At 36.4% G+C, this 26,255-nt stretch overlaps 1 protein-coding gene across 1 annotated transcript in view; it reads left to right on the top strand.

Moving 5' to 3' along the window:
• The window catches only part of LOC124137116 (E3 ubiquitin-protein ligase rnf213-alpha-like), a 196,930-nt gene that overhangs the window by 122,195 nt on the left and 48,480 nt on the right, over positions 1 to 26,255 (top strand). The window contains exons 48-61 of the mRNA XM_048384001.1: positions 34 to 143; positions 348 to 485; positions 3,506 to 3,665; positions 4,257 to 4,330; positions 5,298 to 5,430; positions 6,453 to 6,560; positions 6,729 to 6,814; positions 12,579 to 12,761; positions 16,847 to 16,961; positions 19,707 to 19,901; positions 21,208 to 21,344; positions 21,616 to 21,808; positions 23,907 to 24,510; positions 25,616 to 25,763. Coding sequence (XP_048239958.1) covers positions 34 to 143; positions 348 to 485; positions 3,506 to 3,665; positions 4,257 to 4,330; positions 5,298 to 5,430; positions 6,453 to 6,560; positions 6,729 to 6,814; positions 12,579 to 12,761; positions 16,847 to 16,961; positions 19,707 to 19,901; positions 21,208 to 21,344; positions 21,616 to 21,808; positions 23,907 to 24,510; positions 25,616 to 25,763 — 2,384 coding nt within the window. The remainder of the gene's footprint in view (positions 1 to 33; positions 144 to 347; positions 486 to 3,505; positions 3,666 to 4,256; positions 4,331 to 5,297; positions 5,431 to 6,452; positions 6,561 to 6,728; positions 6,815 to 12,578; positions 12,762 to 16,846; positions 16,962 to 19,706; positions 19,902 to 21,207; positions 21,345 to 21,615; positions 21,809 to 23,906; positions 24,511 to 25,615; positions 25,764 to 26,255) is intronic.

Here is a 26,255-nt window from a genome sequence, read left to right as displayed (position 1 = left end):
ACAAGGATCCATAGAATGTTCCTCTTTCTTTAGGTTGCCTTCATTGGTATCTCCAACTGGGCCCTGGACCCCGCCAAGATGAACCGAGGTATCCTGGTGCAGAGAGAAGTTCCGGATGATGGGGAGCTGGTGAAGAGTGCACAGTTAGTAGACATAGAAACATTAAAGTATTTACTTGCATGTGTGTTTTATACGCACTTAAGCTCAATGCATCCTAATAGAAATCTGCAGTGCTATATATATATATTCCACATGTCATGACAGTTACGTTTTAGTATATACACTACAAGTAAGTTCTATGATTTTTTTCTTCAATGAACATCAATGAAATATATGTACTTTTTCAGAGGCATTTGTTCAAGTAGTGAGAAAGTACTCCGAAGAATCAACCCTTTGCTGCCAGAGCTAGCTAATGCCTACAAGACAATATTCAACAGAGCACAGGAAACAAAAAGAGAATTCTTTGGACTAAGAGACTTTTACAGGTATGTGATTCTTATTGTGTAACTGATATGAGGTGACACTTTATCTTTTTCAATTTATGGATTGGACTGACCATAGCCAAAAAGAAAAACAAAATGGGAATAGTTTATTTTTATTTCTCTTACATATTGATTGATTAGAAAAGTAAAATAAAAGATGCAAATACAACATTTGAACAAGAAGTAAATGAAAATTTGTCAAATGCATTGTATATACAAACTTCTGGTAGAACCAAGGGTGTGTGTATTGAACATTATAGTGGGTGTACTTTTTCAGAGTATAAGATTTGGTTTGAAGCCCCCACCAGCACCAAACCTCACTGTGCCTTATATTAGTTTATGGTTATTCAAACATAAGTAAGAGAAGAGTATGTTGGGTTCAAGGTTATAGGCTATTATTACTAATTCCCTCTGAAGAGCAGGGACATGATAACTTTGATGATGGTTTACGACTAAACAAGCATTTACATTTGCACCCCACAAGAAAGATGGTCAGTTATACAAATATTTAAAATGGAAGAGGTTTTATATATACCTCTAAGGCGTTCTATATAAATGCAACATTTGCCCTGTACAAAGCACTGGCACAGCAAATGAATGTGCAGGCTTGTGGTAGGGTCTGTGGAAAGCAGAAAAGTACAGATATGATGAGTGATCGAAATGGATAGAGAAATTGTGAACGATAAGTAATGGATGATGGTGACGAAGAGAGGTAAAGAATGATGACGTAATGGTGGGAGACTGAAAAAAGCAAAGTATGTAAACAAAGAAATGCATTATGATTTCAATAAATGAATTTGTGTGAAGCACTAACTTAACATACATGTACAACTCACTTGGGGTAGCCATATGCCAATAAAATGTCATATTATTTATTGTAAAATTGCACTGCTTTTATCTGAAGAAACAGCTCCCTATCATAACCATAACCCTAGCTAATAGTAGTGGGACTTTTGAGTATGATTACCTACTTGAAGCTGTCAGTGTGCATTAATGACAAAGCCAGAGTGAGTACTGGATTTAGCAGGAAATTGTAAATGGAGAAACAATAATACAGGAAGTGATTGCTAAATGCTTCCTGTTGACAACATATCAATGATTTTATTTTTGTGGTATGACATATTTTTAACATCATTACCGGTATATCATGCTGTAATATAAAAAATAGTGTAAAGATACATGCTATTGTATGATTTATTTGGGGTATCTGCACAGAAACCTATTCATTTTTTAGGAATGCAGTTGGTGAAGTACCGATTAATGCCAAGTGTTGTTTCACGGAAATGAGCAGTGTTATGTAGTCACCATGACATCATTTCTGGACTATTAGAATAATTAGAACAAAGACGCTGTCAAAGCATGGTTGGTGACTGTTGTAAATGCTTGATGGACTTGTCAATGATTCCAGCAGGAAACCTGGCGTGACAATAAACTCAGATATGTCCAAATAATGATGTGTGACTTTTTTAATTCAAAAGGGACACACACATTTTTCATTTTAATTTCATACTTCCTTGAAGTGGGACTGCTTCAAGGTTTTGTTAGAATTTTACAGCCGCCTCCAACCGGTGATTTTTCTAAGGACTACAACACAAAGATTAATGGCTTTGAATAGAGATTATTCTTCCCCAGACTTCCCCAGAAAAGGTGTAGGTCAACAAATATTGGTGCATGTAGGTGTGAGGCCCTTTTTACAAAGGTTAAGATGATTCAAAGGTCAAGGTCAGCATTCAGGTTTATGGCTAATCATAGTAATTTTCTTATGTATGCTTGCATCTACCTACATGGAACTTTACATTTACAGGTTTATTTACAATCGTATTCAATTGTCAATTGTATTTATGTGAAAGGTCAAAGTCCCCTTTAACGTAGTTTTCCAAATAGGTCAAAGGTCAGATTTTGTAAAATGTTCAGCATGGCTACCTCTTCAGCTATGAATATTCATATTGGCATGCATCTCTACGAAATCCTTCCACATCTAATGACATATTGCTATGTCTATCAAAAGTCAAGGTCATCTTTGAGTTTGTTCTGAAATATAGTTGTATGATTAATTGCCAAGACCGTTACAGTTTTACTTTTACAATCTTGATACTTGGCAATTATTGGAGTTTAAGAAGTTGTTTTGATTGAGGTAAAGGTCTGGAAGTACATGGTATGGTCAGATTTGGGGAACTTTGAGGTAATGGTGGTAAAGGGACTGCTTCTATTTTAGCAAGTACATGCAATCTTTGATCCAAAGTTAGCAAGCTTTTGTCTTTGAAAGTTGTAATTTATCCTTGGCGGTGTTGTCGTCTGTGAACTATTGTTCATTACCATTAGGAGGTTAAAGTGTATATGGCCATCAGATAGCCATCTTTGATTTAAAAGAAATAATTTTATAATCTTCTGCAAACCTTAAGGAGCCAGAAGCCTGAAACTTGGTGAGTGAGGTGGTCTCTTCCTGTACTTCCAAGTTTGTTCAAGGCATCTTTATCAAAAATTGGATATTTGCAGCAATATTGGAAAATGAAAAAACCCCGATGAAGCTGAAACTTCATATACTTGTTCCCACCAATGAAAACACCCAAATTTCTATAAGAGGTTTAGTTTGTATTTTCAATATTGCCACCACCTCAGCACGTTCTAAAGATTTTTATTAATGGCCATAAATATATTTTTGGCTCTGTAAATATCTTCTCCTCTGAATCTGTGGTATGTATATTTCTACTTATGATGACATAATATTTTTAAAAATCATTAAGATTTAGAATTTTCAGTATTTGAGTACCAAATATTTGGATGTGAAGCTGACAGCAAATTTTATCAAGTGTCAGTCTTTGTTGACATTTTTAACAATGACTACTCATCCAGGTGAGCTACAATACTGTGTTATTCTGTTTTCACTTCTCTAAATGATGAGTAATGTTGCGAAATAATGTTATGAATGTCACCTGGTTGATCTTGTATGGGGCAAATGTAAGAAAAATGTTATCATCAGATACCGAGCATCATGGTTATCAGAAGTGTTTCGTCTGTTCCAGCCTTGTGAAGATGGTTTATGCCTTTGCTGATAAACATGATCGAGACATTTGCTGGCATCAGTTGGAGCATGCTATTAGGAGAAACTTTGGTGGCCTTGACAACCTGGACCCTGTTGTTGTATTCAGGGACAGCATTTCGACAGTTCCAAAGCAGGAAGAGGTAAAATATTGAAATTATTGGTACTTTTCAATAGACAAAACTTTATCTTCAGAAGTGGTTGATAGCAATATTACCACAAACTATTGTAAGAAAATGCCTGGAATGATGAAGGATGTGTGATACCTCATGTGCATGCTAAGTTTCATGGAGACAATCTAAATACCGTAATCGACGTAATAAGCGCCCCGCTCTAATAAGCGCCCACGGCCATATCGGCTAATATATTGGCTAGTGAACAATACCAATTAGAACCCCTTCCGATTGATCAATGTACACAACACTTATTTATTCGCGTATAATACGTACGTGTGTTATAAGCACCCTTAATTAAGGGCATTTAAATTCTGGAAAAATGTATCTCTCGTATATAAACAGTTCAGGCTGTCAGCATAAACAACGAAATTTATCTTTCAACTCTGTCTTTTTCACCAAAATAATATTCAAATAAGAGCCCCCTATTTCTAATTTTGAGAGCGCCCTGGGCGCTTATTAGGTCGAATACGGTACCCTAATTTGAACTTGGCACTTTTTCATACATAATGGTTCTGGTAAAGTTGATTGACAGTTTGAAACTTTCTGTTTTTCAAACAGAAACACAAGGATGATCCTGACTCAACCACCATTCATCTGATAGAAGCTGGTCTCTCGACCGATGTTGCAAGCAGGTCAGCATTGAAATATCTCATTATGTAACATGCAACTCAATGTGTAGAATGTGTATTTAATGCTACTGACTTCGATGAGGTAGGTTAATTTTTATAGGTCATCTGACATGAAATTCTCTTAGAAAAACACATCAATATTTAATGTTTATCTGTTGTGAAACATTTGGAAAATAGTAAATGAAATATTGTTGTAGATAACACTGTTGAGATGTAGTTATGTGTTTAATATTTTTTTGTTAATCCCTAATATTTTTTGTGAAAAATATTTGAAAATTGATGATCACGATTCACGGTGAATCGAACCGTATCCATTCATGAATTGAATTCATTATACGTGGCCACTAGAATCGAATATTAATGAATATGCAAGCATGTGCATTTACATAAAAATATCCATAAGAACAAATTATATGCATAGATTTCTTCAAAAGACAACACTCTTATACTACTTAATTTGACAGCATCGTAAAAATATCCATAAGAACAAATTATATGCATAGATTTCTTCAAAAGACAACACTCTTATACTACTTAATTTGACAGCATCGTGGTCACTGGTCATTGTCATATTTGAGCAGATACTAGTACCTGGATAAGTGCAGTATATAAATGTATAATATATTAATAATTAACAAACCATGTCCAATAATTTATGTTGTTATTGCTTCACTGAATATACACAAAAAATACATCAGCTGCTGACTTGTTATTGTATTCGTGAATTAATATTTGTATTCGTTAACCTATATTTGTAATACGAAATGTATTCGCCTTATAGTGTATTCGTTGCAGCCCTAATGATCACAGCAACTTACAGTAAGTGTATGTCTTTGTTGACATGTTAAGCTGTTGGCTGTATATCCAGGTGAGCTACAGTATCATAACACTTATGTTTGGCTACATACAAGACACTTTCATCATATTTGAGAACTTTCTGTTGTTGATCAAAATGTTTTCCATTTCCCAGTGAGAGCCGTTACCTGCTGTTGCTGACTGAGAACTACGGAGCTCTGAGCATCCTACAGCAAGAGATTTTAGCCAGACACAAAGTCATTGTAATCTTTGGCTCAAGTTTTCCCAAAGACCAGGAATATACTCAGGTGAGTTGACTTCTCACCTTTGTTGTGGAAACTTGTTGTCACTGTCAGTCAACTCATTTCCATTTTCCTTATTTAAAACAACCTGATAGATTGAGATTTGTTGTTAGTATTTCTGACCGAAAGGGTATTCAGGTTTATTAAAGAAATGAATATGACAAAAGTTTTCAAAAAAGACGTTTTTCATACAAGCTGTGACGAACGGCAGGATATATTTGTGGCAAGTTCGCAGTGATAACAGAAAATAGAAGGGCCTGTAGTTGTCGTGAGAGTAGAATGTGGCAAAATATTTGGGTTTGCAGGTTCATTGTCTTTGCAACTTGAGAAATGGCATAATTTCATTGCTGTGGATATCAAATTTTGTAACAAGGAAATTTTCAATTGTCAAGGCAAGACTCAATTTCATGAAAATGGGTCAAAACACATAATTCATCAACTACAGAGAATACTGTTTGCTCTGTCATTAAACTTGATAGAAAGAGAGACGAAAGAGAAATAGAAGAGCAAGATGTTCAGGACAGTGGGATAGTCTAGTGCATCACCTGTCAAGCTGAACACCCAGATTTGATTCCCCCGCATAGAAAATGTGTGGAGCTCATTTCTGGTGTTTCCCAGTTGGAATATTTCTAAAAGCAGTGTAAAATTTTACTTTATATACACTTTTAAAGAGAAATATGGTGATCATGTTATGATACAGTCAATACAGTCCAATACAAGTTTATTTTTGTTTGTTTTATTTTTAGTAATATTTGTTTTATTTTCATCATGTGTTGTTGGTACAAGTATGGCATGGTATATTGATGGAGAGTACAGATAACACATACCAGAACAGTTGTCTCATTTATAACAAGTTGTCAGTAACAGTATGTTCGGTTTCTGTTTGTTTTTAATATATATTCCTGTTTGGTCATCTGTATGGTTTAGATCATAAAAGGTTCACTGACACATACATCAAACTTGGTGTGTATTACTTAAGGCTCTTTGTCCAAAGTATGTCTCCTAACTTACATTGCATTGTATTTAAGGTGTGTCGAAACATCAACAGAATCAAGGTGTGCATGGAGACTGGCAGCACAGTGATCCTGTTGAACCTGGAGAATCTGTATGAGAGTCTTTATGATGCACTCAACCAGGTCAGTTGTCAATACTCTCTACTATATCAGAGTGGCAGAAGCTGTTACTAACATTTATTCATAGTGTCTGTGAAGCTTCATAATACACATGGAAACTGTGCGTATCCCTTAAGCCCTGAAGTTGGAAGAGGATCCATACATATCACCTGTTAAATTTTATGATTACAGTACTATGCCAGACTTGGAGGTGAACGTTTTGTTGACCTCGGACTTGGAACACACAGAGTAAAGTGCAGAGTTCATCAGAAATTCAAGTAAGTGCTTCTGCTATAAGTACAAGCAGGACGGTAACTTGGAGTATCTCTTGCAGCCTTGTTTTCTGATTGAGGGTATTGTGGTCAACACTGTTTTGAACAGTATTTCAGATAATCCATCTTAATGTGGGGGGAATTACACTGGACAAAATATCATCCATTCCAAAAAATCCAAAACTTGGAAATACCACCATTCCAATTGGAAATATGACCATTCCAATATTTGGAAAGGTCATATTTCCAAGCTTGGATTTGTTTGGATTTGTTTGGAAATGTTTGGAAATGTTTGGATACAACATGTCATAATCATATCTGTTAAAAGTTTTACAACTTTTGACCTTATGTGAGATTAGTAATGACATGAAAGTAAATAATCAAGAGTATTTTGGCACTATGTACCACGAAAAGACCAAATCATGAGCAAACTGAACTAAAAGAAATTCTGTCATTTAAAGTGGCTACTCTTTATATTTAATTTCTTATCTTCCTTGTCTATAATCATATGACATTGACTTTGAACTTTGAACAATTAAACAAATATTTTGTTTTCCCATACCGCCTTACGGTTGTCTTAGAACAAAGACCATTTCGAGAATATAGAGGGCCTCATTATTATAATTTGAACTAATATACATATATACATAATAGTACGAGGTATAAATGAATTTTGATAAGTGTTCGTACAAGAATATGAACTTCGAATTATCTCGGAATTATGCGCAACACATAGGGCTGAAAATGTTATAATTGTTCTGGAACTATCTGACGGTAATTCAAAACAGGGAACATGATTTCGTCAAATGAATCATCTAGCCAGGAATGCAACGATTTAAATGCTGACGAAATGAATAAACATATCTGGAACAGAGTAGACTGTTCATGTGGACAATTATATGCTACGTCTATTGCCAATGAAGTTTATCACCCCATGTTATAGCATTTGTTTCATATAACAGATAGAAACCAAATAAATGGGACAATTAGTTGTTATGAATTAGCTTTACCTCTGTGACATATCACACAACTAAATGTGAATATGTTTATCAAATAATCAATTACAGTAATTAACCTAGTGTCCTTATTTATACACAATTTAATTTCGTATTGGGGTACAATATATAATACACATATACACGGAATGATTTCTTATTTTGTCAATTTAATCATAACCCAAATCATACAAATCAAAGTGTGAAAGTAGTGACTAACTTTATGATCAAGGGTATAAATACTCAATTGTATCTATTAATCCTAATAGCATAACAATAAACCCTGTGTAAATACTGAGCATATTTAGATACATCCGGATCCACGACCGCAGCCATATAATCAATCAAGGAAAGTATATTAGATTGAATTACAAATGTGCTATCACTTAAACAAAATTTTCCGTTATCCACGTAAGCCTAAACCTGGGAGAAATAAAGTTCTGTTCTGTTCTGAAGACGCCGTCATGATTAGTTGGCGCCAGTCTAGACTGTCCAATCAACGTGAATATACAAACCGTGATGCTACTTGACCAGTTGATGACAACTGTCAAACTCAAAGTGCCCCTGGTCCTCCACCCACCATGTGTAATACTTTAGCGCACTTGATTGTTTAATTTGCAGTTATATCACTGTTAGGCTGAGTGATGAGAGAATACATTTTGTTGTTTTTGTTAACGATCGTTTCCATTTTCAACGTGGTAACCTTATAAGTGACTAACTTTTTTATCATGATGAAATGAAACATATTAAAATAATCAGAGAGACTGACGATCGCATTTTTTGCATAAATGTCATGCTCGCATTAATTTCATGATTTACTGAAGATAGATTTGAACATTTCTGAGTAACGATCATGTTTGGGTAAGGGAAGTAATCTTGTCTCCGCTTGCAATTGGATTCAGTTCCGAGATCGCAGCTTGACTGTTCGGTACGGCCGAAAGGCGGCATCCATGTTGTTCACGCTCCGCTGATCACGGGGCCTCATTTGTCTGTATTCTGCTTATGAGCCGGGATGGGCATTAAACACGGGTGTCAAAACGAATATATTTGCCAATTATACGTACGGTCAATTAGCCAGTCCAAGAGACAATACCCTGGTTCTACCACCTTTAGTCTGATCTCCCGTCATAAAACCACGATGTCTATTTACCTGGAGCCTCCGACAGCGCCGACTTCCTGTGTACATGTACGTACATGGCAATAAATGGTTTGACAGTTGTTTGACGGAATCAATCAATAATTATTGACAAGGTGATGTAATTAAAATTTGTCACTATTCAAAACTCCTATTTTTCTTTTTCTATTGTTCAGCTGTATTTTCGACCAGTTTTATATGTATAAAAAATCTTCTCTTCTATTTATAAACCAAACCTGAAAACATTATATAAGAACAATTTTTAAACTGTAAGTTTCCTATTAAAACAACCATGCAAGTAAGATTTCGGCCGTAATATTACTTTGGTCACTCCACAGATTACACATCTTATATGCTGCAAACGCAGCGAATGTAATGCTACTACGCCACAGCTGCCTCGGTAATTAAGGGCTGGAATGTTTTTGTGAAGGCAGTTAGAGCAGACGAATTTTCTTCCTCGCTGTATAAAGGCGGTCGCTAACCATATATGTGTATTTTTACTGTTTTTGGCTTGATTTGATTGTCCTTTGGTGAAAACAAATGTTCAATTGTGAAAGCAAACCCTTTTCCCCTGAACGTTAAAAGACAGCTGACTTTGTTTTTGTCTGAAATATCAACGTTTGGAGTCGTTTATATATTTGGAAATCCATATTATGGTCAATATTTATAATATAATATGGACAATGGTAAAATTCATTATCACAGTTTAAGTGCTATTCACAAATGTATGTAAATCTAGATCTACTTTGTGATGAATGAAGCATGGCAATAAATGTATGCATCTGATTCTTCATTTGTTCTGTATTCTTTGACGAGAATGAGTTTCGTTAATGATGATCACTCTCACAGATTTTTTGATAAGAGGATAAGACTTTAACTGGAGAATAGTTATGAAAAATATATATAGAAGTATAGGCGGTCTGTGCACATGTGGTGAAACTGATACCTCATTGATTTGCTAATCGGGACTTTGAAATCATAGTCTGTCATAAAATTGATTTTAAAATATATGGTTTTGACTGTAGTACGTCCTGACATCATAATCTTACCGACTCCCTAACAACCAATCTATATTCATGGCCGAACTTATGGGCATGGCCTCAGCCCTGCATAACCAACAATCTAAAAACAACAATGAAATCCTAATTCTCACCGACTCCCTTAGTGGACTACAAGCCCTCCAAAACAAAATACCAAAAAACGACCTAAATTAATAAACCAAATACTTAAAAGCTCCAACGACCTAACAAAAGCAGGCAAACAAATAACCTTCTTGTAGATCCCCGCCCACGTAGGAATTTACGGCAACGAAAGCGCCGATAAAGCAGCTAAATTAACTCTTAAAATACCAGAAAAAAGCCTAAACCTACCCATCTCAAAATCAGAAATTAAAAGTGTAAACAAACAAAAAATAACCAAAAAATGGCATAATCAATATCAAAACCCAAATAGCCAAATCAAAAAAGTGCTCAGAAAACCACTAGCCAAACCTAAAATCCTACACCCCTCTAGAAAGAATTGACAGATTAATTACAAAACTCCAAACAGGACACACAAACCTAAAAAAACTTAAAAGACACACCACAGGCAACTGCCCCCACTGAAAACAACCCGAAACCACAGAACACGCACTCATCCACTGCACCCACTACCAAACACACAGAACCACTCTACAAACCACCCTCAATCTAAATAAGGTTCCTACTCTAGATGAAATACTAAACACTCAAAATAAACTAGAAAACTTCAAGGCCCTAGGCGTATTCCTAATCAAAACAGACCTAATTAAGCGCATCTAAAAACTTATTAATCTACCAATCCAAAATCCAATAAACATACAAACACCCACCTCACCCGGCTCCCTTAGTTCCCTCCTCAACCCACCTCGGCATTTATTCCAAATTTAAAAATCTCAAAAATTCAGTATAAGCAACCCCTAAAAGCCCCCTCTTGGGTTGCACACACCACTTTCACCCTTTTCGGAATACACTAAATGGTCCGGCCAGGCCCGTGTGCGAAATACGCTGCAGTCGGAAAGCGCACGTTAAAACTTCTATATCAGTCAGTAGTTGTCTCAGCACTACACAATCAGCAATCTGAAAAACAACCAAAAAATCCTCATCCTAACCGACTCCCTCAGTGGACTACAAGCCCTCAAAAATAAAAACACTAAAAACCACCCCAAACTAATAAATCAAATACTCAATAGCTCAAACAACTTAACTAGGGCAGGTAAACAAATAGAGTTCATTTGGACCCCCGCCCACGTATGAATCTTTGGAAATGAAAAGGCAGATAAAGCAGCAAAATAATCCCTTTAACTCCCAGAAATAAGCTTAAACTTACCCAGCTCAAAATCAGAAATCAAAAGTCTCACTAAACAAAAAATCAACCAAAATTGGCAAAATATATACCAAAACTTAAATAGCCAAATCAGGAAAGTACTCAAAAAACCTAAATAAACCAAAAATACTACACCCATCCAAAAAAATCGACAGAATGATTACTAAACTACAAACAGGCCGCACCAAACTAAATAATCACCGTAAATAGCTAATCTACACACAACAGGAAACTGCCCACATTGCAAACAACAAGAAACACCAGAACACGTACTCATTCACTGCACACACTACCAAACACACCGAACAACACTACAGACCACCCTAAATCTTAAAACCGGACTTACACTAGAATCAATCCTAAATCCATAAAATAAATTAGAAAAATTCAAAGCCTTAGGTTTATACCTAATTAAAACAGGACTAATTAGTCGCATTTAAACCCCAAATAAAATAATAAAACCAAAACTACCTTATCTAACAACCACCCAACACACACAGCTCCCTTAGTTCGTCCCCAACCCACTCTTGGCATTCTGTCCAAATCTCAAAATTTCAAAATTACTATATAAGCAACCCCGAAAGCCCCTAATTCATAGGCTTTTTATTGTTCAAATTACTGATAAAACATAGTTTAACTTGTTCCTTCTAACCATATTTCCAAACAATTCCAAACCATTCCAAACCATTCCAAGTCATTCCAAACATTTCCAATGTTGGAAATATGTTTGGAAATGTTGCCATTCCAATTTTGGATTTTTTGGAAAGATCGATCTTTCCAAGCTTTGGAAAGTTTGGAATGAGCGATCTTTCCAAAGCATTCCAACGTTCATTCCAAATTGGAATGGACGCTATTTGGTCTTGTGTTAGGCCTAAAGCAACACAGATCATATTGGGTTACCACTCCAGTGAAACTAATAAACACCAGTATGGTGCTGACAGACCAATTGCAAGGATCATTATCAGGGTGGGATTTGAACCCATGACCAGCAGATCCTGATATGGCTAAGGGATATTCCATTGCACAGCATATTTGTTTCAACTGTTACCAATGTAATTAATGATGGAGGTGAGGTAAATCAAAGCAGGCAGATGGTACAGAGTTGTGATATATCACACGTGCTTCTTTCGGTTTGTGAGCATGAAATATCAATGATAATACTGGTGCTTCATGTAATATTGCATGATCACGTTCTGATATGGGTTCATGGGCAAATGCAGATAAATGAACAATCTTGACAGTGAACATCATTTTCTATTATAACCTGCTACAGAAAATTACTGCATTTCATTCTCAGGCTGATTGTAGTAGCAGAGAAACAGAAGGTGTATGATGAGTTTCCGATACCGCTGATCAACCGCCTGGAGAAACACTTCCTTGATCTTAACAACATGATGACACCAGAGCAGAAAAAACAGTCAGAGAAACTGAGCCAGTGGGCAGTGGACTTTGTAACTCCCAGAACATTCACTTCTGGAAGGTGAGGCAGGACTTTTTACTTTTTCATATCATTAACTGTATAGGCACTTGGTGTAGGTTCTGTTGAAAATATATGCCAGCAGGCAATGAAGGTTTCTTAAATATCGATAGAAGGATAAACAACAAAGACCATAAACAAACTGGAATCCACAGTCTTCGAACAGGTTTAATTTATCTGTGTATGAAAGACACATGGGGTCGAAATGAAAAGTCAGTTACGTGTATGACCACCATTTGCAGCAACACAAGCCATGCAACGCCTTCGCATTGACCCGATCAGCCTTTGAATAATGTTCTGGGGGATCACATTCCATTCCTGTTGCAGAGCGTTTTCCAGTTCTCTCAGGTTGTTAATCTGTGGGCGACGTGAAATGCGTTGACCGAGGTAATCCCACAGATGCTCGATGGGAGACAAATCTGGGGACAGTGCTGGCCATGGAAGTAGTGGTATGTTGTTGCTGGCAAGATACTGCGTTGAGGCACAAGCTGTGTGAGCCCTGGCGTTGTCTTGCTGGAACGTGTGCAGATCCTGATGCATACGGAAGACGGGCATGGCGTGATTCTGCAAGATGTTGTCACGGTAATTAAGGGCATTAACTCTTCCACGGCAGATATGCAGATCGGTCCTGTGATGATAACTGATGCCACCCCACACCATGACACTGCCTCCACCCCATCGATCAGTCTGTACAACACAGTCTGGATGATAACGTTCTCCACGTCTACGCCATACTCTCAACCGACCATCAGCATTAAAAACGAAAACGAGAAAACGAGACTCATCGGAGAACAAGACACCATGCCATCGCTGTAATCTCCAATGACGATGACGTTCAGCCCAACGCTGCCATTCATTTCGATGTCTATCAGTCAGGATGGGTCAGACGCAAGGACGTCGAGCACACAACCCAGCAGCACGAAGACGACGTCGCACAGTGTCTGCACTGATGACCCCTCGTCGACCGTGGACAGTTGCTGGAGTCCTGTCACGAAGATGTCTGCGAACAATATGGCGATCTTGACGTGGCACCGTGACACGTCGTTGGCCAGGACGTGGACAATCCCTGGTGATTCCTGTTTGCTTATGACTTCTCTGCAGTCGAACGATTGTCGAATGGTGGCATCCAAATTGTTGCGCGATAACTCTACTGGAAATACCGACTTGAATCATGCCCAAGGCACGTTCACGTTCCTCAGCTGTCAACCTTGGCATAACGTTTTAACGTTCTTCTTTGTGTATTCAGCTTAAATGAAAGTGGCTTCGTTCAAAACATCTCTTATACTGTCTGTCAGCATGATTTGAGCATGCAAATTGAGCTTTTCATACAATGCATGCAGTTTGTTGCGTTTAGGTGATGTGTCCAGTGGTGCGTTCTGGCAATCTGTTTTTGGTCGCTTTAACATCAGTATGCATGATCTGCAATGTTGTCAGCATAATATTCCATGTTATTTTCCATCTACAGATAAACGCCATTGAAATTTTCACATTTTCTACTGGTGCGTTTCCAATGCTGTTCAGTATATAATTATAATGCGTCGATAGAGATGTTATGTGGGAAATGATTTTCTTTCACTTACAGTTGAAAGGTATCTTGTTTTTTGGCCTTCTTTGTGTTTGTCCAGCATATGCTTCATAAAGAAATTACTATACTAACACTTTGTCAACCCAGTCATGAGTGTTTTCATATTTGAATCTCTGTTCAATTCTTCTAACAGTGTAACTTTGAACCAATTGTCAGCTTTAACCATGCTATGATGTACAGGAAAACAATGCTTTTATAGACACTACTACTCTGAAACAATATATTTGTACACTAGGCCTGTGGCCTCTTCAGTGCAGAAATAAAGGTGAAGAAAAAGATAGGTCACAGTTGTCAGAAATAGGGGATGTGGAAAGCTTTTTGAATATCAAATTTTATTCCCTACATGCTCACTTTACTAAGAGTTTGCATCCTAAGCCCTGATATCACATTTCAAGGGGATTTGGCACATCCATTGACTGACTTTAAGAGTCAAGGTCACTACGTAGGATAAAACTCCCAGGTTATGCTTGCTATTTTAAAACCCAATGGAAGAGAGGTGAGGGAAAGTAAGACCTGAGGTTCTCTCCTCAAGGGTTTACATCACAAGTAAAACTAACCGACAAATCACGGACAAACATATCAGAATAATTTTTTATAATATGTCAAATATTGAGCAAAAGCAAACACTTTTAGTAGTTTGTCCCCTTGTATGGTTATGAAATCCTTCAGAAGCGTTTTCACCTTTTAATTTATTATCAGTTTTCAGTTACATAAAAACATTGTATTTCATGCTCAAAATAATTAATTCTAAAATTTCAAAAGCGTTTCCTTTTATATGTAAGGCCTCAGTGGCTAAATTGGTTGCAAAGTCGGACTCAATAACAAAATGCCCTGCAGTTTAAATTTCATGATTGCAAACTATTTTCTGAATAGTTTAAAACGATTTTTGTAATGTTTGTAAAGACTTACTTAAGTGGTAGTACAGGTTGTTTTAAAGTTTGTAAAAAAATACTTGAGAGGTGAGGAGCATAGTTCAACACCCAATAAGCATCCTTACAGGTCATTATATGAATATAAGAAACCTCACAAAACAATGGAAGACATCACAGGAGGTTTGTAATAATGAAATAAGTGTAAAACAGCTTTTGACCTGAATATCTTGTCATTTTGTGTCAGAGACAAACATACTGTGTTTTTTATGTAGGGAGTGAGTCAAAATTCAAAGTAGGAATCACTTGTGCTTTGTATGAACATACCATTCTTATGTGCAATTGCTTTATTCTAATACTTTATTTGGATTTATTCCACAGGTATTGATAATTTAAATTACAAACAAGTATTGTCTTGAAACACATGAAAACATATTTTATCATGATTGATAAAACTTCAAAAGGTAAAAGAGTACTATGGTTTTAAGATAAATTGGCTGGTTTAGCACAACCACACCACACAAGGTTTATATCACTGAAGGTGAACTTCTGTACCTCTAGTACAATTATCAGGGGAAATATCAAAACACAGATTGTTAAATTCTAGTAGAGGACATAAGAAAACTTTACTTAAATACTACAGCTTCCATAGAAGTACTTTACAAAGTAAGTTATCATCCTTGCGGTTAAATGACACCAAGCCATTTAGGAAAATATTATGTAAAGATAGTAAAGATTCATGACTACTATGTTTGAATCACTTTTTCAAATATTTAAAAAGACCGAGCATGTTGATGAGTTCCCTGATGATATTTCTGAATTCCCTATTGATATAACTTATTGCAATGCATTAAACAAAGACTTAACCCCACAAGAAATACAAATTGCTATTAATAAAATTAAAATGGGGAAGCATGTGGCACTGAAAAAATCATAAATAAATACATAAAAAAATACCTTGGAAATGATGCCAGTAAACATGAAATTGTTCAATTTGATTTTATGTACATTAATTATATTGAAACTTATCTCATTGAACATTATTGCATTGGTTTACAATTAGACTTATCCTCTCTTGATGTTATGATTGATCTTTCTCAATCTTGTTTGTACTGTTAACTGCAGATGACACAGCCCTTCTAGGTCTTTCAAAAAATATTTACAAAATTCTCTTGATTGTTTTGATTTATATTGTAAAAGATGAAAATTTATCATAATTACTGATAAAACAAAAGTATTTTTTGGGGAGGTAATGCTTCTGACAAAAGAAAACATATAAGTTTAAATGGAACTTATCTTGAACTTGTTCACTGTTGTGAAATGAAAGATGTTGGTGATGAATACAATAATTTTTTTAAATGTAAACATTTGAACAATGCTCATAAATTGTATATCCAATGTAAATATAGGAATCAACCAAATATACTAAAGTACATAGAATTGTTTAACTCTTCAAAAATCTACTGTCCAGAAGATTTTTTTTAATATATACTGATATGAAAACTGTGAATCAAGTGAATCCTCTTTCCGCATCACTATGTTTTACATGTTTGTATCTCATATGCCAAGGTCCTTGGCCTGAGTGTAAGAAAGTTCTGTTCTTGTACTCTGGTTTTGTTGTTAACCTTACCTAGGAGACAAAGAGAGAACCTTCCTGAAGATGCCTTCATGGGCTACCATGCAGACACAGCAGCAGCCATTGTGATACAAGTTATGGGCAGGGATCGTATTGTGGACTTGGATGATGATGTGAGTGGGACATTTTTTATGCATCATGTGTACAGTGACATTAGTTATAAGAGGTGGTTCACTGTCATTATTTCATTTTTCTTATATTTATATTCATGCCACTATACTTATCTCAACTCTTGCAAAAATAGCTAAACCTCCAAGATACGTTGTAGATTTTCCTTTTCCAAAGCAAAAAGTTGGACTAAGGATTACATGTGGGTAGATATTATTTCCGGAGCTTAATGCATGAACAGTTTCTCATTTCTTTGTGAAACTCTTTTTATACAAGCAAATGCGGAACTGCTGACTCATGCTATTCAAATTTTATATATTATTTTAAAGGGAATAAAAAGTTGGACTAAGGTTCAAATGAGAGTTTCATTTTGTGGAGCATAACTCATTGACAAATAAATATTTCTTTATGAATTTTATAAGCACATCAGATATATCATACAATCCTATAGGTCCCCAGTAACCTACTGTATATCACTGTGCATAAGGAGAGTTTTTTGTACCTAGAATACCACTGTCTGGTTATAAAAAGTGTTCATTGTATATATGGACTTATGTTTGTCATATGTTTTGTTAATTTTATTGAAAATTTCATTCAATATTATTTACATTAATTTCGGCGAAATCATGTGTGAATTCAGGAATTATTTTGATTTTAGATTTAGAGTTTTAAAAATGCATGTAACATTGCTATCTATTGCTCTTTCTATTTCAAAATAACATTTTTAATTCACATCCTTGGACGGTATTGAAAACATTTTATGAATAGAGGGAATCATTTGGTTTAGTCATCGATCATAATGTCAGTTGTACTCACAAGCTATAGGATTAACTAAGGTAATTGAGGCATATGGCATACTTTTTGTCATTTTATGCACATATTTGAAAGGGTGTGTGATATTGATAACTTTTTGTTTTGTGATATTTTGTTTTGGTATCACATTGCTATTGGTCAGTCCTCAAGGAGCTTCTCGCTTTGGCTGTTGAAGCTTTCAATGCAGTCTTCTCGGTCCTGTTCAAGCAATATCAGAATCAGTTCCACAAGTGTTCTCATGCTGATGTTTAACTGTCCTACCATCCTGCCTTGCTGTTCATTATTTTGGAACACTAATACAGGAGGTCTTGGTGAATGGCGTTTTAGAGATCATAAGCAATCTAGCCACAGGTAGAGTTTCCAGACCGCATGTGCAAACCTTCAGCAACACTGTGAATCAATCATAAGTGTTTGGGTACTTTCAAGCAACATTGTTTTGTAGTTGAATGCCATGTTTTTTCCAGACAGTCACTGCCATCAGTCTTTGGTTCCTTTTAGCAATTGTGTTTTTATTATCCCCCGCCGCACGAAAGCGCGAAGCGGGGGATATAGTATTCACGACCGTCCGTACGTACGTCCGTCCGTACGTCCCACCTGTTTGTTGCCGCGATATCTCAAGAACTAAACACTGGATTGTCTTCATATTTGGAACTATGGTGTATATACAGACACCGCAGACACCAGTCGGTTTTGGTGACCTTGATCCCATTTTCAAGGTCACAGCAGGCATATCTGCTTTTGGAGTTGGAAAACGGTGTTGCCGCGATATCTCAAGAACTAAACACTGGATTGTCTTCATATTTGGAACTATGGTGTATATACAGACTCCGCAGACACCAGTCGGTTTTGGTGACCTTGATCCCATTTTCAAGGTCACAGCAGACAAATCTGCTTTTAGAGTTGGAAAACGGTGTTGCCGCGATATCTCAAGAACTAAACACTGGATTGTCTTCATATTTGGAACTATGGTGTATATACAGACTCCGCAGACACCAGTCGGTTTTGGTGACCTTGATCCCATTTTCAAGGTCACAGCAGACAAATCTGCTTTTAGAGTTGGAAAACGGTGTTGCCGCGATATCTCAAGAACTAAACACTGGATTGTCTTCATATTTGGAACTATGGTGTATATACAGACTCCGCAGACACCAGTCGGTTTTGGTGACCTTGATCCCATTTTCAAGGTCACAGCAGACAAATCTGCTTTTGTAGTTGGAAAACGGTGTTGCCGCGATATCTCAAGAACTAAACACTGGATTGTCTTCATATTTGGAACTATGGTGTATATACAGACACCGCAGACACCAGTCGGTTTTGGTGACCTTGACCCCATTGTCAAGGTCACAGCAGGCAAATCTGTTTTTGGAGTTGGAAAACGGTGTTGCCACAATATCTCAAGAACTAATCGCTGGATTGTCTTCATATTTGGTACTATGGTGTACAGGCGGGGGATATTTCGTCACTCTGTGACAAATACTTGTTTCAATTGTTTTTTTTTAAATTAACTGTCATTAACAAAGCTAGCAATACAAAACCTTCAGCTAAATGTTTGTTGGCCAAAAAGGACCATAGTGTTTTTTTTATCAGAATGTCCTCTTGCACAATATCAAAGGCTTGAAGTGGAGAAAGTCACGCTCTCACAATGGAACAGTACTGACACTGCTGTGGCACAACCATCAGTAGGTTTCATCCAAGTTTTGGGTACTGCTTCTTCCTAGGACTATATCACGAGCTCTAGATATTATTATTAGATGATGAACAAGGTAAATTACTTTAAACTGTTACAGAACAGGGTGTATGTCATCCTCCCTTATCTATATGCATATTCTACATCCATGAAGCCAATGTTAACATTTAGCCTACTGTGATTTTTGTGTTTTTTATTCAAACACATGTAGTAATAGACCATCTTTATGTTATGTATTTTCTTGGCACAGATTTTCAAGGAATGTCAACAGACATTGTTGTGGTGTGCTACTCCTGCCTCAGTAGAGAGGCTGGCGGATCAGAAACTCCACCTTGAAGCAGACAATATCCACAGAACTTACTGGCAGTGCCAGCAACATGATGACATCTACCAGTATCTTAAGTCGAAAATCTTGCAGGAGGAATGCCTCACATTGCAAGCACAGGTAGGATAGTATTGAAACTAATGATTGTCTCTCACAAACAATAACATTGTGCAAAGTGACGTTTTGAAAATAGCTGAGAAAAAAAAAACCATCCCAAAATTGTATGTCATTTGTGTTACTGTTAACATTTGAATAATTGAGAATTAAGAAAGTAAGAAAAAGATTTCCTGTGACAAGCCATTTATGAAAATGATGTGCACTTCTCCTGTTCAGTGAGTTACGAATGCAAAGAATTGTGGCCTTGTTAGCCAGTCATTTTATTATTACTTTACACAGTAAGTCTTATGTATTTGATAATGTCACTGAATACTGTGTTTTCAAGAGTTATTTCATGATCATAAAAGAAGCTACTTCAAGTTTTAGCAAAAGGGACAGATAAAAGAAGTGTTTAGGGAAAATTCTGTGAAAATTAAAGAACATGTATGTACTTTATATGGAGTGCAGTGATTATTGGTTTAGGCTGCTTTAGGCAATATTCCAGCCAATTATCGGATTCACTTTGGACTCAGGTCTTTGATATGGCCTGCCAGTGCTTTTACTTTTACCACCCACACCCACACCCACACCCACACCCACACCCACACCCACACACCCACACCCACACCCACACCCACTCTGTCTCTCTCAGTCTCTGTCTCTCTATGTAGTGCGTCGATAATTATCTTGTAAAACCTATTTATCAGCATCTACTGGTTATTATGAGACAATAATGCATCTAGTATAAGGGGCCAGACAGAATCTTAATATAATTTGTAAGAGAGATGAATACTGATACTATCACCCTATATTAGGAAAGAGCACTGTGTATTCTTTATATAAGATATTTACCGGTACCATCCAAAATCATACTAGTGTGATAACCTCTATGTATTTAAATAAAAGCGACAAAACCCTTTCCATATCTTTAATAAGTCGATTGCACAATTCCGATTATATCATGAGCATGTGTTTATAATTCACTATAAAATAGTAATGACAACAGATGTTTAAATCATTTTAATGAAGTTTTAGTTACTTGATACAAATCAGTTTGAATTACTGATATGCTGATAGATTAATAGATAGGATTAGTATATTGGTACCGTTTAGTGCAAATTGTTACGATATAAAGCTAGCACATACACACTTTAGATGAAGTGATTATGTGTCTTTGAAAGGCTGATAAAACAGCACTTTCAAGACCTGTATAACCCACAATGCTTCTGCCCCCTTACTTTATGTATTTATGATTACCAGTGTGATGACTGTTCTTTTGATAGCTTTGCATATTTACTCAAATTTATCTTGATTGTCTTCTTCCACACAGGTGACAACTCACTCCAAGCTACTGACAGACCAGGAGAAGGAGGACCTGAGCATACATCTGAGTCTGCCTCCCAACAACATCATCCTGCTCACACTGCAGTCCTTTGACACAGAGCAGCAGTTTGCACAGCAGATCAAGTAGGTGTCTCATGTCTTTGACTACCTCATTTCATTCATCTGTTGCCAGCAACCAAAGTTTGTCACAAAATAGAATGCATGGCCAAACCATTCAAGATCAATCCACATACTCGCATTGTGTGAATTTCCTGTTTGTTCCAAGCCAGATTTATATGAATATATGCAATTATAAGAGTTGACTGCATTACCAATGTAAGACAAGGATTGTGCTTGTTTGTGTTGTTTTTCTGAAAAGGATTGCTGTTTGAATACTCATTGTTTCCAATCACAGAAACTTTGTGCAGCGGAGTGTGGAGGGTCAGAAACTGCTGCTAGTTCAGTGTGGATCTGGAGACAGGAACCAGTCTCTCATCAGGAGTGCCCAGTACTGTGTTCTGGATGAGCTGCATGATGCCAGACAGTTTGCTGTAGTCTTCATCATACAACTGCCTAATATTGCTGGAGGATGCTTCTCTGGCTTTCAGGTATGCACCAGATGTATTTGTCATATGTGTAATTAAAACATGTTTTAACCCACCTGACAAGTCAAGTGAGCTTTTGTTGTGGTCTGTTTGTCCTGCGTCCATCATGGTGAGTCCAGCTCAAACATTTTCCCCTCTGAAACGACTGGACCTATGAAGCTGGCACTTCGCATACTCATTTCCACCAATGATGACACCCAAGTTTGTTGTAGAGGTTTCAGTCCAATTTTTCAGTATGGCAGCCATACTCCTTTTTGCCAATGACTCAGACATTTCTGTTCAAAATGGAATGAAATTTTGTACATGTGTATTTAGTAGTGGGGCTCCACATAGATGTTCCATTTATTACAATATTTAAAATTTTGATTTGACTTTTGCACTTAACAATAATGAAAGCAATAACTTCTTATGGCCATTTCTTTTGGGTAGTTTGGCTCAATACATATGTTCCATTTCTAGCAAAATTATATATGTTTTGACCTTTACATTTTGACCCTACTCTTAAATTCACTCAAGATGCATTTTCAACAGTGTAAACATCATCTCTTTAGAAACCACTGGACCAATGAAGCTGAACCTTCACATGCCTTTTCCAACCAATGATGACAACTGAATTTTAGTTTAATATTTAATATAGTTGCCACAGCAGTTATTTTGAAAAACATTATTATGGCCACTGCTCGGACATTCCTACTTAACATGTATTGTAATAATGCCCTTCTATTATTCGTTTGTTTCCGGAGCATAACTCAGAAACTGTTTGATATGTTATATCAGACTTTGCATGTGTATCAATCACATGCTGAACTGGTGCCTTTTGATGTTTTGGTATTTCTAAAAAAACATTTTTGGCTTTTTCTTTTTTGGATTGTAGTGTTCATTTCTGGATCATATATCCATAATCTTTTTCACATATTATCCATGAAACTTTATAACCATATTAACAGTACTTAAATGCTATTTTTGATTTTCTACAAAAAGATCTATGCAGGGTAGTCTGAGAACTGTTACCATAATTACCTAATCGAGATGTATAACACTTGACAAAGGAACTTATATAAGATATGTGGTGAATTGTGAAAAAAACCCACAAACCACGATTTACAAGTTGCACCCAAACCAGCCTTGCAGTGGGTTTAATAATTTTTTTAGTGCTTGCAATTAGACCATTCACAAAAGGTTCTGGTGAACTTGTCAAGACTGACTCCTGTCATGTCATGTTGTTCTGGAGCTACCCTCCCTTTCTCCATTATATTCACTACTATGTGAACAAACAAAATTCTGATGTTCCCCATGGTGGGGGATAATGATATCACTGTTTTCTTGTTTGTTTCTTAACATGCTAAACAGGATATTCTAGGATTTATTTACATTTTATATTCTTACATTGACTTACATCTAATGTTGGACATCATACAACTATTGTTCCAGTTAGTCTGTTTCATTGATGCATGTTTTGGTTTAGTTTCAAATCAAGCAAATGATCATTCATATTTTATTGTAAATATTCTTTTATGGTATGTTCCAATTATATTTTAACTTCTTTGAGAGGCATATAGACCAATTATATCACTTCATAAAAAATTTTTGCTGAATGCAACAAACAAACCTCATTTATGCCCCTTGGGAATTTTTCTGACATGACTGGGGGTGACATTGAAGATCACTCAGTATAAACTAGGTATCACACATCTAAATATGACACCATGGATGACAAAAACAGAGCATTTTTCAATCAATGAAGATCAATTGACTCCTGTCATGTCATGGCTGCGTCAGGTGTGAAATTCACTGTGAAAAAAAGATCCTACACTCATGACACTATTTGTTAACAATTTCAATTTGAAAGTATTTGCAGTATGGTAAGGAGACTTCATATTTGTTACACTACAGAAATTTGGAAATGGAAAAGTTTTAGCTACAGTGCCAAAGTATTATTTTACTTCTCTGTTACAGGCTATTAAAGCATGCAAGATTTCTGTGTATTACTTAAGTATTCATATTGTGATTAAACTGTACTTTAGGTGCTCCAGAACAGTATTGTCAGTTACACATATATCTGAATAAACTTGAATACTTGAATAAACTTGATTAATTACAGGCTGGGAAGTGGCACTCATTACATCTAGATGAACTACGACAATCAACACAAGACATGCCTTCAATAAATGAATTACATCAATTCTCACCAGCATCCATTTTTGAGGGACTGAGTAGCAATATGCCACCCACGAGTGTTCAGCCATTGGAGCAGAGAATTCCGCCCATGGACCTGCTATGGGATGAACCTCAACCAGATGCAGAAAATTTGAATATTCAGGCGGTCAACCAGGAACATCAAGAAGTGAAGTCAATGTCATTGGAGCATAAAAATAGTCTGTACCAAGGACAAGAGGCTGAGGGAACTCATGGAGACTTGTTAGGATTTGATTCATTACAGAATGTCAGGGATCAGAGACTTGAAATGTCAGATGTAGATCAGCTGGAAGTAGGTGAAAACCAGAGACATGATACAGTTGGAATTGAAGACATTGCACTGGAAATAGATGAAAGGAAACATGCCGTTGCTCCCTACTTCCAAAAACTGCTCTTGCCCTGCATCCAGTCTGCTGCTGCTCTCATCAGGGATGAAGAACTGGACACCAAACGCTCCACCAAGAGGATAGAGATACTCCTGAAGCTATTGGACAACACAGATGATGAAGGTCAGCTTTTCATAATTAGAGTCAGTGTTAGATAATGACATTCACTTTTCTTTTTCCGTTATTGAATTTTTTGTTTGTTGTTTAATGCCGCACTCAGCCCGTTATTGAAATGTTCTCCTATTTACAGTCCTGCAAATTAAGATATGTCTTATTTATCGTGTCTTAAAAGTGATGTTGATAGATGGAAATCAGGAATAATTAGTCCAGAGATGTATGAAATAAACATACATGTTTGATTTTCAGGCATTATTCACTGAGGAGATAAGTTACAGTATTTTCAATTTAGAAGGTTAGAACATAGGTTCGATACATGAAAATTTCATTTGAAATACAAAATATTTTTTTACAGGTTTCAAATCTTCATTTAAAACCTCTGATTTCAATACATAGTACATCTATCTCCATACCAAAGTGATCTATCATAAGCGGGAATGATGAATGATGTGACTTTGCTTGAATCTGATATCTTCAATGGGTAGAATGGTCAAATTCAAGGATCAATCATGATTTTTTTTCTGATTATGTTTGCTTTTATGTACTTCAACCATAATGTTCCACATAATACCTAACATATGCATGATACAAATTTAAAAACTGGGATGTTAATGACCCTGGTTACATACTCATTTGTTGTTCCAGGTTTTCCTTATGAAATGTATGGTTACACATACTTAAAATACTCTGGAATCCATGACACAGTTTTTTGTATTTTCAATTTTGTTATGTTTTTGTTTTTATTTTGGCCTTGGTAAGGGTCTAAAGTTTGTCATGTTGCCTCAGACTAATACAACCTGCACGACACCAGTATAATGGACCAAGGCCAATAAGAAACAACCATACAATAATTTTTTTATTAATCAACAACCCTACCCTGAAGAAGTTGGAGTTCGATATTCTTTTTAACAATCAAGTAATATATAACAGTGATCTGTCACACTGTTATGATGAGAAAGAATGTAAACTTGCTCAAATGCCATAGTGGCCCACCAATCCTGTATAGGCTTTCTAGCCTACGGCATGGTGCAGGTCAATCTTGGCATATTTCATGGACAGTTGATAAATAATAGAGAAATATTTCCTGCAGACATTATGCTCCTGTTTTCAGATGCCAGATTGTTCATGACTGGGTTGTCGAAACTTATCATCAGCCTTTTGAAGGAAAAAGAAACATTGCACAGCAGGTTTTTACCCTCCAACTGGCTTTCTAAAGGAGCAGCGAAACAAGAACATGTCAGACAAGCAGGTACTTTCAGGTATGTTTTCAAAAATGGCACCTCAACACGGCAGCGCTGTAATAAAAGACCAATTATCCAGTTATTGTCTTTCAAAATATAACAACACTTGGTATAGTTGTGGTTAGTAGTGGGGCTCAATACAAATGCTCCATTTTCAGCACTATTTAATATTTTTGCTTTGTTGTGACCTTTGCATTTTGACCATGCTCCTGAATTCTCTTAATGCATTTTCTTGCACTGTAAACATGACCTCCTCAGAAACTGGTGCCTCTTGATGATTTGGGATTTTAATTTGTTATATTTGTTTATGTTTTCATGATGATAAGTTGACTTTACTGAAAATGAGGTGCTCATTTCCGGTGCAGAACTCCAAACCGTTGAGTATTTCTGGATGAAACTTACTATACAGATCAGTCTGTTGGTGAACTGGTGCCATTTGATGATTGAGGATTTTGAAAAATACTGAAACAGCACAAATTTTTCCTTCAGGGAACTGAAGGTATCCCATGG

This window comes from Haliotis rufescens, unplaced genomic scaffold (genome assembly GCF_023055435.1).
Source record: "Haliotis rufescens isolate VD_foot unplaced genomic scaffold, xgHalRufe1.0.p SCAF_5, whole genome shotgun sequence".
NCBI classification, from domain to species: domain Eukaryota; kingdom Metazoa; phylum Mollusca; class Gastropoda; order Lepetellida; family Haliotidae; genus Haliotis; species Haliotis rufescens.
Note: the sequence above shows the minus strand (reverse complement) of the source record. Positions and strands in the feature narration are given on the sequence as shown.